The 13,856-nt window shown below is 35.7% G+C and overlaps 1 protein-coding gene across 1 annotated transcript in view; it reads right to left on the bottom strand.

Annotated features, from left to right (window-relative positions):
• ESCO1 (establishment of sister chromatid cohesion N-acetyltransferase 1) overlaps positions 1-13,856 on the bottom strand; it is a 29,178-nt gene that overhangs the window by 12,226 nt on the left and 3,096 nt on the right. Inside the window, exons 4-6 of the mRNA XM_009872936.1 lie at positions 12,845-12,908; positions 10,601-10,715; positions 365-496 (exon numbers count right to left, since the gene is read on the bottom strand). Coding sequence (XP_009871238.1) covers positions 365-496; positions 10,601-10,715; positions 12,845-12,908 — 311 coding nt within the window. The remainder of the gene's footprint in view (positions 1-364; positions 497-10,600; positions 10,716-12,844; positions 12,909-13,856) is intronic.

The raw sequence follows: 13,856 nt of genomic DNA, 5'->3' as shown, positions 1-13,856 counted from the left end.
AGAAATTTAGAAGTCATCTAAGATTATACAATTACAAAAAACAGTACAAGCAGTTCTTTAACTGTTAAGACAATTATTGTAAACATCAGTTGTACTGAATCTTCTTTTTAGCACTTTCAGAACAGTGACACATTCCTTTGTTTTCCTATCACCATCATCACCCTCTAAGATCACGGAATTGTAACAGAAAGAATACAATGGCAATGAAACACCACTCCCATTCAATATTTTTATATGTTTATTTCCTAAAGTGGATTATTTATGGCCTACTATTAAAACATGATTTAATGTAATATGAAATGCAACTCATACACAGCAAATAAGAGCTAATGCTATGTCTTTTAAGAAGATAAGATCTTCTTACCACATATTTTACAGCACTTATGAACTGGTTATGAAATAGGAGATGTTGGGTTTCATCCTCTGGATTTGATGCAGTGTAAAGCATTCCACAGATATTACAGGAAATGGCACCAAATCTCTTCTGCCCTGCATCCTATTTGAAAAAAAAACAAAAAAGAAAACGTATCTGTCAATTGCAAGCACAATAAATAAACTCAACAGAACAGTAACCTGATCAGACAAGCCTTTAATAACTTTTCTGGAAACTCAACACAGAGGCTAAAATGACAGGAGAAAGGACAAGTACAGAATTTAGAATTCCATCTTTCAAAAATCCACACAACCTCAAAAGCACAGGCACCAATCACAGAACAAACTCTACCTAACATTAAAATTAGCATCATCCCCATTTGTTTCGAAAAAATGACTTCTATTTAATGAAATACAAAAAACAGGTAACTCTTCCTTGGTTATCCTACTTGCAGTAAATATAATCTTCCACAAAAACAATTCCCACATCCAGCAGTTCACTATTTGTTTTTTTCCTACAGTTCTGCTGCTGCCTGTCTTTTGGTTGTGAGTTGCTTCAAGGTGGACCAAAAGATGAGCCATTTTCCTGAATGTTTGGAAGGATATTATATAAAACAAAAGTTACAGAAATAATCATTAAGAACAGTAACACATTTGCAATAGCTTATCACCATCTTCTAGGTTTCTACAAAAATCAAATATTTCAAGGCAATCAAATAGCATTACAGTTGTTATCTCACTCTTCATTGATTAAAAGCTTTATTTAACACACTCTCAAGACTTGTCTTAACTCTTAATTGGAAACAGCTAATTACAATGCTCAACATTCTATTTTAATTGCACAGGGTTCATAACTCTTATTTTTCAGATACTAGACAGAGGCTACAATACAAACAGAAGATCATGTATCTTCCTTATGACCCTTTAGGTTATCCTCCTACTCTGAAACCAGATTAAGGGCACTACTCAGCACCTATTGCTTTGCTATTTATTCACGAAAACAGTGTTAGTAATTTAGAAGTATGCTCGGATTAAGGACTTGCTGCCCAACAGAGTCAAGTGTCAGGTGTGGGGGCTGTCTTTTGCAAAGAGCAAGAGAATACTAATTAGACTGAAGTCTGTAGCCAAAAGGTATGTTCTAAGTTATGGCCTAATGCTCAAATACTTTATTTTTTTCTTTAACTACACTTGGAAACTGAGTTTATGTAAGCAGCAATAAATGTCATTTTTAATCCATTTTAACATATATCACAAATAGTAGAGAAACATATACTCTAAAATGGTATACTGCATAAGCAAAGAGTACTTGAGGGTGGTTTTTAAAACGAAATTGATGTGTGTACCCAAACTGAAAGCACACAATTTGCAAGAAAACAGATCACTCAATTTTCTTTTCTAAGAGCTGAAAATATTCATAGTAAAAAAGCCTACACAGCAAAAGTGTTTACAAATAATTTCTTAGTCCTTCCACCTTCAAAGATATGCGGAAGTATATCTAAGAGATAGGTGACAGTTGAGTTCTCCACACAATAGCTGCTTGTTTCAAGCAGTCATTAGTGAAATCCAAAACATTTCTTTCCAAGACGAGATTAAATGTACAACTGGCCAGGCAAACTCAGAGCTGAACTTATCTTTAAGAGCACATATAGAGAACTCAGCCAAAAGAAGAAGCTAGATCTGAGAAGTTATTGCTTTAATGGTACGCCAATTTATACATTCCTACTGTATATGGAGGGAGAAACAGGAATTCATTAATTTTTTGAAGAAAAATGAAAAGATGAACCCTGAGGTTAGATTTTCAAAGTCAGAATAAGATAAGGTTTCTAAAGGTCTGAAAATTGAATCCAATGCATTTTATTTTACCTGTAGACTTTCTTTAAAGCAGCAATATAGCTCAAAGCAAAGTACCCCCCTGGCCACCAAAATGTACTGCATTTTATTACATGTAAGATGAAAAAATTTTTTTGGAAGGATGATTAATGGCAGTTATTTTAAGATGAATCAATTGCACCTAGCTTATCCCATCTTCAAGATGGAGAACATAGCCCTGGTATCTATGGTAGAATAAGTGAAGAGGAAGTCTTCTTCGATGCCTGGAATATACTTTTTTTAAAAAAAGACACAAAAATTAGGAAATCAGATACTCTTAAACTACTAAAGCAACTCTTAAAATACTTGGCACATATCAGTACGGCAGTAAGTCTTATGAAACAATTTCTGTTCAAATGACCAAGAAGTTGCAGGTATTTAAGCTAAAGCATCTATTAGTTCACCAGCAAAAAGCTCAAGCCAAAAAAAAAAAAAAAGCTTATCAATGTAGGAAGTTATAAATAACTTTGGGGCAAAGGTATCCTCAAAGCTGTCAGGCTCCTTAGCTCATCCCAGCTTGTCTTGTAAACATGTATGCTGTTTTGCAAGTTTCCAGGAACAGATTATTTCCCTGGAATAGTACTGATATATTATATTTTACAGTCTGAATCCCTTGGATGTTGCCGGTATCAGTGATTTCGGGTGGGATTTTTTGGTTTAGTGTTTGTTTTTTTAAGAATTTAACTGATCCTACTATTTTTACATGCATTCAATTGTATCAATGGGCTACGCACAGAAGTTAATATTAAAAACCTGTTACACGAGTTATCAGAAAAAACACATTGTAGTATTTAAAGCAGTCTTCTGAACTCTGCAGCCCTAACAAATGCTGACTCTATCAGCAAATACTTGACAGTATCCTGAAGGCAGTAAAGCAGATAGCCTTTTTGTGTAATTGAAATACTATTTCAAAGTCACACTACAGGACGCAATGCTTCAGGCAAAAAAAAACCCCAAAACCAGCAGCTTTCTAAATCCAATGCAACCTAACAAAAAAACAGGACATGCAGAATAACATCAGGAATTACAAAGAATGCATTTATGCATTCTTGTACTTCAACAAAACATCTACAGAATCTGACTATTTTTAACCTGATGTCATTGCATAAGTAAAAGTAGAAAGGGCATGCATCAAGAGAAAAAACAAGTGTTCCCAAGCAGGGAGAAATTTTATGAAATATAACAAGGGCAAGTGTAGAGTCTGGCATCTGAGAAAGAACAACCCCGTGTACCAGTATAGGTTGGGGACTGACCCGTTGGGGAGCAGCGTAGGGGAAAGGGACCTGGGAGTTCTAGTGGACAGCAGGATGACCATGAGCCAGCAATGTGCCCTCGTGGCCAAGAAGGCCAATGGCATCCTGGGGTGTATTAGAAGGGGGGTGGCTAGTAGGTCAAGAGAGGTCCTCCTGCCCCTGTACTCTGCCCTCGTGAGGCCACATCTGGAATATTGTGTTCAGTTCTAGGCCTTTTAGTTCAAAAAAGACAAGGAACTGCTTGAAAGAGTCCAGCACAGATTATTAAGGGAGTGGAACATCTGAAGGAGCTGGGTCTCTTCAGCTTGGAAAAGAGGAGACTGAGGGGTGACCTCATTCGTGTTTATAAACATGTCAAGGGTGAGTGTCAGGAGGACAGAGCCAGGCTCTTCTCAGTAATGCCCAATGACAGGACAAGGGGCAATGGGTACAAGCTGGAACACAGGAGGTTCCACAAAAACATTCGGAAAAACTTTTTCACTGTGAGGGTGACAGAGCACTGCCACAGGCTGCCCAGAGCTTGTGGAATCTCATTCTCTGGAGACATTCAAACCCAGCCTTGACATGTTCCTGTGTGACCTACTGTAGGTGATCCTGCTCTGGCAAGGGGGTTGGACTAGATGAGCTTTCGAGGTCCCTTCCAACCCCTGACATTCAGTGATTCTGTGAATACTGCAACAGTGGTTGACAGTTCTTCCTAATGGGGAGGGAGGAACAATTAAAAAAACCAACCCAAGAACACCTTATGTACCACACATGAGAGTAAAAAAACTTAAAAGTGGGATTTTGATGGGAGGGTTTCTTCTCAGCAAACATCAGGTACTGGAGTAGTTGTCATAACTATAAAAAGACGTAAGATGTTTGACTCACAGAACTTAAAGAAATGTTTTGCAGAGCAATATTTCAGAAAATGTGGGGTTGTAGGCAGAAAAAGGTGTTACTGTATTTAAAACTCAGTTTTCTAAATTGTAACAATAAAGAGCATATATACTTTTATTTCCTAAGCAAAATTCTGCACATGCGGATGGCAATTAAGCATTCCCAACATCTCAGGTAATCCTCATTAATATAAGCACAGGATATACCTGATCCACCATTACAGGCTAACTGTAATTCATCATTGCAAGAATGCTGCCTTGATCTCCAGAAGGTTTTCTTTATTCTGTGTTAGACAGAAAGAAAAGTCTTACCAATATCTTCTTTGAGAAGGTGCATGTCTGCTGATCCTCCATATGTGGAATAAGGAGCCCTGCAAGCAAAAAAGGCATTTGGTGCCTCTGTAGGAGATGAAAAGGGGCTCTATTTTTTTTTTTCTTTCCTTCCTCTCTTCAAGCACAGATTAGGTCACCTCATTCTTGATTACCTAGTTAGTTAGAGGAAGATTATTTTTTCCTCTAGTCTTTTCACAAAACAAGGAATAAAACCCAGCCATAGAAACAAGCAGGCTGGAAAGGAAATACAAGAGGAGCAGGAAGGAACACCACAAAGATTTTGGGGCTCTCCACACAAAATGAGAAGGTCAAAAAATGCCATTTCAACAGAAGATACATTCAAGACTGAAAGCTGATGGGTAGATCCCCTTGATGACCAGGAGGATCAGAAGACATGACCCAACTCAGAAACAAGTTGCACTTTAAAATGAAGACTGTGGAATTTAACAAAGAAACCCCACCAACCAACCAAAAAAACCCCACTCCATCACCAGTAACCATCTTCCTGAAAAGCTAAATTAGCCAAAGGATATGAATCAACTTGAAACTTTCAGAACTGTGATATATCTAATTTTATTTAATCTGTTTGAAAAACGAAAATAGAGGGTCATTAACCCTCATGAAAGGATATTCTCACTGGTCATTAGCTAAAGCAATATGAATAAAACGACAGAGTTAAACAACAAGTGTGCAGAATATTTATAATAGACAATTAATCCATTCTCAACTCATATAAAAACATTATTCAAAAATATCACAGAAAGTGTTCCAATGTGCACCAGTTTTGGCTGAAATACAGTTAATTTCCCTCACAGCAGCTGCTATGGTGATGTGTTTTAGATCTGTGACCAAAATATCGTTGACAACACAGGGATGTTCTAGCTGCTGCTGCATGGTGCTTACACAGCATCAAGGCCTTCTCTATTTCTCACCCTGCCCTACCAGAGAGGAGGCTGGGAGTGCACGAGAAGGTGAGAGGGGACACAACTGGGACAGCTGACCCCAACTGACTAGAGGGGTATTCCATAGCACACGGTGTCATGCTGAGTGGTAAAAGCCAGGGGAATGAGGGATGACATTTGGGAGTTACATTTGTCTTCCCAGCCGTTACACGTGATGAAGTCCTGCCTTCCCAGTGATGGCTAAACACCTGCAAGCCGGTAGGTGATTAATTTCTTATTTTACATTGCTTGTGTGCACAGCTCTTGCTTTATCTATTGAACTGTCCCTATCTCAATCCACAAGTTTTCATGGGGGTCAGCTGCCTGCCAGGGTTAGCCCACAACACAACGTAAGTGGCCTTGGTGCCTGAATTCCTGTATCGGATTCCCAGCTAACTTTACAAAACATTCTCACCTTCAGGACAAAGGACACCCAACACAACTCACCTGAATCTGCTAGACAAAGCTGGGTTGCTGTGGTGAAGTAGAAATGGGAAATAGTGATAATAAAAGAGTGATAATAAGGAAGGATGGATATTACCACCCTCTCCCAATATCAGAGCTGTCACAAAGGGTAAGATTTTGTATGGGAAGAAAGGGAGACTGCTCTCAACCACCCAACTCTCTCCCCAGTCACTTACACAGTAACCGTTGTCTTGTTTTTACTGGGATTACAGGAAAGAGGCAGTACATAACTAATGTGAACAACAGAACATTCTCCAAAAGCCATTCTCCAATTCTTGAGACAAACTGTCAACTGGTCTACACCAGTTCAGGGAATAAAACAGCAGCTTAAAGTGATCATTATGCAACTTTCTTCAGGCTCATAAGAAATCACTTTTACACTTATCTCCACTGAGGAGTGTGTTTTCAGCTTAAATCAAAATATTTCTTTCATGTATTACTTATTTCACTCAAAGAGGAAACTATGTTCAAGTTTAAAGGAAAAATTCAGGTATGATATTCAAATGTGTAAACTGAATTAGCCTGCACATCACTTCCACATAGAGCACCAATTCAAATGTCAGAATCAAAAGCATCTTCCATCAAGCAATCTTGATGTAAGCATTTACTGATACTTATAAAGATCATCTATATTTAATCACGCCTGCTTGCATCCAGGCATTAATTAACTCAGATATCTAAAAAGCTAGAAAAGTCCCTGTAACCCTATACTACCTTTTTATCACATCAGTGACTTGTTTTCACTGTTTATTCTTTTTCACATTCTTTTCAAAAGGGTAGCTCAATTTTAAAAGGAGAACATCTCACTAGTGGCATAAATTTAAGAAGTGTCCCTGTATCTAATAGGTCATCATTTAGAACATTCTTTTGTAGCATTAACGCTTTTGTCAATTCCTATTGTTACAGTCAAAATTTTGTGCTAGATCTGGCAGGGGAAGCAGAATCCTTACAAGAAGCAAACAACTGCTTGTCTTACATGCAAAGCACATCTCATTTTCTGAAAATTGAAAACATACACTTTGCACATTTGTATTTCTTTCCATTTCAGAAGTTAAAGGAATGGATGATTTCACAATCAAGTTCTTGTATTTACACATCAGATTCAAGTATTTAGGCAGTAAAGAACAATTTTAGTGCATGACTTCATAAAAATTCCAATATGAAGCTTCACACAACCTGTCAACCTACCAATTGAACATTTAAATGAAGTGTAAGAAGGTACAGGTCAACTACTAAGAACAGACTACTTCTCTAAACACAGTCATGGATTCGGAATGTATTTTTAGCCCTAATGTGAATTTCTTTGCTCAAGAAAAACAGATCATACCCTCCTCAGTCTGAACCTAAATCTTTGCACATCACTTTAAACACCATTTCCTGCCGCAGCTTGGTTTTGCAAAGTTCACTGCAGCATTACAGTCCCTGCTGTTTTCAGCTCAAGTCCTACCCTCTGAAGAAACTTGCCTTTTAAGATGTGACAGAAAGCAAATCTGAAGAAAACAGTAACAACTCATCTTTTGTCTAAGTCGTATCTCTACAAAACGAAGATAATTTTATGTTTGAAAGCTGCTCAGATAAACTACATGATGTGTACCAAGAAAGAGAATGGTGCAAGTACAGCTACTAAATAATTCTTGTACAAACAGAAGTTGTATTACTTGATCCCTGTTAAAGTCAAATAGCTTTAAAGCTTGTTAAAGATTGTATTACCTAAAAAAAACCAGAAAATTAATCTATTCATTACAGCAATCATGGGAAAACAAGAAAGATGCGTATTTAAGGATTAAATATAAAGAAAATAAAGCATATTGTAGAAAATAAAGACTAGTTTTACCATAACACCTCTCTAAATACAGCTCAGGAAATTAAAAGGTTAAAATACACAGACAATATTGTTATATTCCAGACTGAGCCTCAGATACTGTAAAGACAATTAGAAGGACAGATGTCAAACTTAAATACAAAGCACTAGGAAAATTCAACAGCAATTGGCAGTATCAAGTGGTGGGTCTCACTAAGCCCAGCTAGTTTTTCCACTTCCAATTACAGTAAGAAAGGATTCTATACATAAAGATGGACTGGCTTGACAGATGTCCAAAAGAATCAGATCTCACAGTAGAGCCCAAAATTGCACCCTTCAGGTGTTTTTTAAGAAGTGTAACAAAATGCAAATTAAACATTCCTTGCTAAGAAGAAAAGCATGACTTCCCGAGTTTGCTCAAAGAAGAATAAATGAAACTGCTTTTCTTAGTGCAACGCTACAGAAACTTGAAATAAAAATCTTTTCCAGCTATTAACTATAAAATTTTTTATAGGTGCTATAAATGCTAATTTAGGTGATTTGACTAGGTGCAGTAAAACCTCTCTCTGTATAGACGAAACTTCAACCTGAACAGTTGGTAAATCAAATCAATCTTTCCTCTGTTCTCAGAGGACCACTACAGAAGTACATAAACACCTTTGCAGCTATTTCTTACGGAAAAAAAAGTTTAAAAAAAAAAAAGTCCAGCCATTCAGAATCCACATTTAAGAAATTTGCCACGGTTTTCCAAACAAAACTATTAATTACAAAATGTACCTTATTTTATGACATGCATTTAATCCCCGATCTTCTGAGTATTTGTACAAGTAAACTCTGGTACTTTTAGAAGTGAATTTAGCAGTTTTTCTGCTCCAGATGCTAGCATAAACTATTCTAGACATAACTATGTCTTGTCTCCACAGTAACTGATGTCGAGGACAGTATTTTACAAAACACCTTAACAAATATTTCGGTTCCTCTCTGTGTTTTGACAATGTTAAGAGCAATTTTCCCTCAGGTAAAAGAATAACAGAGCAATACTTTACCTAATGCTTTCCTCGTAAAGTGAACTACAGACATTATCAAGATGCCCTTTCAACACCACAAAAAGCCTACTTGGAACTCAATAAAGTCAAAGCGAATTAGATTTGTATGACATCTATTACGTATTATGAAGTTGCTACTTTCACATTTAAAAGTTACAGTGCCTACTTGCTTTTTCCAGAAATACACACAGAAAACGAGAAACTAGTCTCTCCCACTTTCCCTAGCGTTCTTCATTAGCGACCCATTCCTTATATTCTAAAATTTTGCTAGGTAAATAACTTAAAACTCGTGTGTTGAATATCTAGGGAAAAAAAAAATACACTCCTAATTTGGGCTGACAAGAAGAATACTACTGGCATGCTCAGTAAGCTGAAAAATTGTTTTTGTACAATCTTTAGTAGCTAAGCAAAATGTTATGTATTTCTTCTCGTCAAAGATCCTAGCAACTCTTCAGTCAGGTCCCATTACTCTATGAGCAAAAATTAAGTTAACTTTACTGAAGTGAAAGGGAATATTCTTATAGTCCTTTTAATGTAGTTAAGATATTTAATTATGCTCTGATGGTAAAATAAGTTTCAAAGAGGCAATGGCTGAAAAATACTTTTTCAATGTTAAACTCCTTTAATATCCTGTGACTGGGCATTCAAATGCCTGGATTTGTATCACTGTCGGCAAATCAAGGCTATGTTTACCAGTTTGGTTCTCAGAGGCTCTGATTTAAAAATATTTCAATATGGATATAAGAGAGTGTTCATAATTCACCTGATTCTACTTTAGTTAATATTTTCATGTGTATAATCCATGCATTACATGAAAAAAATGCAATTTAGCAGGACCACCAGTTATATATGTGAGAGGGGTAATTTCCTAAGAAGCTTACTAGAGAGCTCTCCTTCCTAATGGCCTAGATTCCTCTCCCTCTGTAGCTTCCCAGCTACAGCCTTTCATTTCTCAAGGATAATGTGATGTGTGGATTATTTAAAACATGAAACACAAGCAAAAACTCCCAATTTTTTCAATATCAAATTGTGTGATTCTACAAGACAGAAAAAAATGACTGTGTGTCACTCTACCTTTTCATCTTGCATCTTCTTGTTTTAAGAGATATCTGCATTTGACAGCTAATAGCAAAAAGTCTAAGAACAAATAACCAAACCAGTATCATTGCTTAAATACTATGGGAAAAATGAGTGCAACCACAAGAAAATCTTTAAGTTTCTTTCAAAATAATGGACATTTGAATGATGCAGGAATAAATATGTTCTTATTAATTTTGCATGCAATCTGCCAGGTGCATCTACCCCTAAAATTGTGACATTTTAAGACACTGAGAATTTGCCCAATAAGTAAAGGTAAATTCACTCTCCTGAAAAAAAAATAAAATAAATGTACTTCTACTGAATAACCATTCTATTACAAAAATGCAAAAAACTTATTTTCTCAAGCATCAGCTTTAAACGTTAAGTCTGTCTGTCACCTTTTTTCCATCAACATTGCATGACCATTTAGTATAGGTTCTTCTTTCATAAATCATTTACAGTAAGTAATGATTTTTAGACAAGTTCATAAAAACACAGCACTTCAAATTCAGAAATATTCTCTTTGAGAAGCTACAAGCCTTACTAAAAGGGTATTACTTACTATGATCAGCTGCTTTTCACCATCTTTTCCTGCTTCTTTTAGCTTCTGAATATGCTCCTCTAATGGCAGGAAGTTACTGCATTTTGATGCTAATGAAGGGTTTGACAATGGAACGCTTGAAATATAAATAAATTTCATGTTAAAAAAGGAACTGCTTATGCACATCATCCTAGATACTCAATATAAACTTTTAATGAGATGCAAGGCCAAGTTAATTACCCAAAACACAGTCCTATATATTTTAATTTGTAATTCAAGTGGAAAAATAAGGGAAAGAAAGGATTAATCAATAAATATAGTTTGTGACTAGCCTAATTACAAGATTTTTTTTTTTAATGGAAAAAAATTAACTACTAAATTTTTATTCAATCATGGTAGGTTAGTCACAGCCATTAACACAAGCATTTAACTGAGGCATTTCCAGAGCACAACTGATGCTGCCTAATGCTATATATTTCCTATGTAAGATTTAGGTTTCTAGTTTTAAGTATCATATATCAGGCTGCTAAAGCAGATCATGTCAATATTCCCAAAAATATAAGTGGGCAATATAAAACAGATGTCATGTATCTCTCAAATTCAATTCAAACTTTGCTGGCAGTGAAGGGAAGGAAAAGAGGACCTGAGAAATAAATGCATGGATATCACTGGAATCTCACTCAATTTAAGTTTCCCCTTGTCATGACTGAAAGAAACACTGGAAAGTACTATAATACATCAACAACAAACTCAATCTATCAACTATTCTATTGCGGCTATATGCAGGGAAAAATAACATTAATTACAGGTTTGCTTAAAAATTTGCATAAAAATTGTGGAAATCATCGAAGCCAAACAGAAACAAAAATACTTCTACTTCAACCAGGTATTTACAGATTTTCTGTTTCTGAGCAAACCAACGGGATAGGCCCATATTAATTAATTAACTGAAGCAGTTGCTCTAATAGAAACAGCAAGTTAATTCAGTGGGCTTTTTAAAAAATAAAGACTCTTGCCATGGATTTTTAAAGCAGCATTTTTGTGCTAAATCACAGTGAATTTTCTATTCCTGTCATGTGCCCCAAAATTTGCATTAAGTAGCTACTTCGAGGTTTGCCTTTTCCCACTGCAATCTTCTCTTACAAAGGCCTAAAGGGAGCTCACTGCAGATATTACTCTGTGCCACGGCAGGAGTACCACAGAATGGCTTAAATCTCAAATAGCGTATGAAAAGTAGGGTAAGAAAGCTCTCACAAGAAAAATATACACACAAATAATAGTAAAGGAATATGGGCTTTTTCAGCTAATAAAGTTAATAAATCAGAGCAGACACTCAAGCTGTTTGGCAGTTGAGAATGAAAATAAGAAAAAACCCTCAAACTTACTGTAATATTTATTGAAAAATCTAAAAATATTCACTTAACTAGCTTTAGATCTTCCTTGCCACCCATCTTCTGTAGAATTCCACAGCAGCAGAGTTTTTCAACATGTGCAAAAGGGTTGTTCAGTCAGAATTGTTGATCTTGCCTCAGACAGATGTACTAAAAATGAACCGCGCCACTTCTCATGTCCATTATGAACACAGGGAACAGTATCAATGTCCTAACCACTGTGCCAACTATGTTGCTGTTCAAGGTATCAGGCATGAACAAGTCAGTGTCCTTTACCTTGTATGTGGCTAAAGCTAGAGGCTATGTCAAAATTGTTCAAAAACTACCAACAGTAAACATGATGAAGGATCCAAGGTAAGTTTGAATTGTCAGTAGTAAGAACAATCTAGTTAGTAGTAAGAACAAGAATCTTTTTTTTTTTACATGGCTGCCGACACCTTCATTTCACAGCAATCCCAAATTAAATCCCCTCTGTCCCACCTAAAATGACTTCATACATACAAGATTCCCATAATTTAAGAATTAGAAAATGCTTCCAGAAGTGAAAAAAATTCATACTTCCCATACTCTCTGGTTATCATCTGATTTGATAGAGACTCTTGGAAATATTTTCCCACCTTTGTTAAATTTTACTTTTTAAAATAAATGTGAAGCTACAGATATATTGCTTAATAATAATTAGTAATTTTCTTAAAATAAAATTACTAATTTTACCCCAATAACTGGGTAAAATCAAAGTCTATTTTTAAAAAGGACAAGTCACTTGAAACTGAAAGTTGAGGCTGGGAGAAAATAGAACAGTTAGTCTTATTATAAAACTTCTCATAACTCTATGGAAGGTTACTGTAATTTCACAATGTATCAAATACTATACCTGTTCTCAGTTTCAGAAGTTTGACTGGTAAATGAAGTCTGCGTCAGCTGCTTGGGAGCCAAACCTATGATTAATCAAAAATTATAACTTCATTATAAAGTTTTGAGTTGCAACAGAAATTTGAGCTGCACAGAGAGAGATTTGCAAAAATATATTCAAGGCAATGTTACAATTTGTTCATGGTGAATAAAAAAAGATGCAATCTTGAGGTAATATTCAGATGTTCCTCCAAATATACTCAAAAAAATATGCAATTCTCTTCAACATTTCCACAGCAGTTCTGCAGAGCAGTTTGCCAGTAGCTAAACAAGGTCAACAGTGAAACTACATAGGAGTTTAAATCTGTTTATACCAACATCCATATAAATAGCTCTATGTACAGTATCCAAGTCATAAATGTGTAGTATGCCCCCATCCAAGGTGTGTTCTATAACACTTAAGGAAAAGAAACAATCAAAAACAGCAAAAGAAAGAAAAAACATTTTTTACATTCTCTAACAGTACAATTAGAATATTTTTGCCCTTCAAAAATACCCTACAATGGCAAGAAAAAACCACACTATTTAGTAAAGCTAGATAGTTAAATAGTGTTCATTTCTTAGTTAAATGTACTTGAGTGAAAATATTCACATCACTCTCACCATAAGGTTTGACAAACTGTATTCACAGGCTGGTAAATGAAGACTATTGATAGTGATTACTCAATAATTTGGTCAAGATCAAGCAGAACAATTTAGGAGAAAGAAATGCAGATACTTATTTGAAGGAAGCGCTAACTAACAGAGAATCCTTAACAGAAACTGATCCAAAAGAAGAACCGAACTGAAATATGGAAATTTTACTACTTTACTATATGGAAAAAAGAAAGAAATTGGGTGGAGGTTTCTATTTGTTTGTTTTAAAAGTTGTCACTTCACTTTTACTCAAATGAAGCATATTTAAGCATTAAAATAGTCACACATTAAACACAAAGACACACTAAAAGGAGCGCTGGGTAGAAAAACAGACACCT

This window comes from Apaloderma vittatum, unplaced genomic scaffold (genome assembly GCF_000703405.1).
Source record: "Apaloderma vittatum isolate BGI_N311 unplaced genomic scaffold, ASM70340v1 scaffold4667, whole genome shotgun sequence".
Classification (NCBI taxonomy): Eukaryota; Metazoa; Chordata; class Aves; order Trogoniformes; family Trogonidae; genus Apaloderma; species Apaloderma vittatum.
Note: the sequence above shows the minus strand (reverse complement) of the source record. Positions and strands in the feature narration are given on the sequence as shown.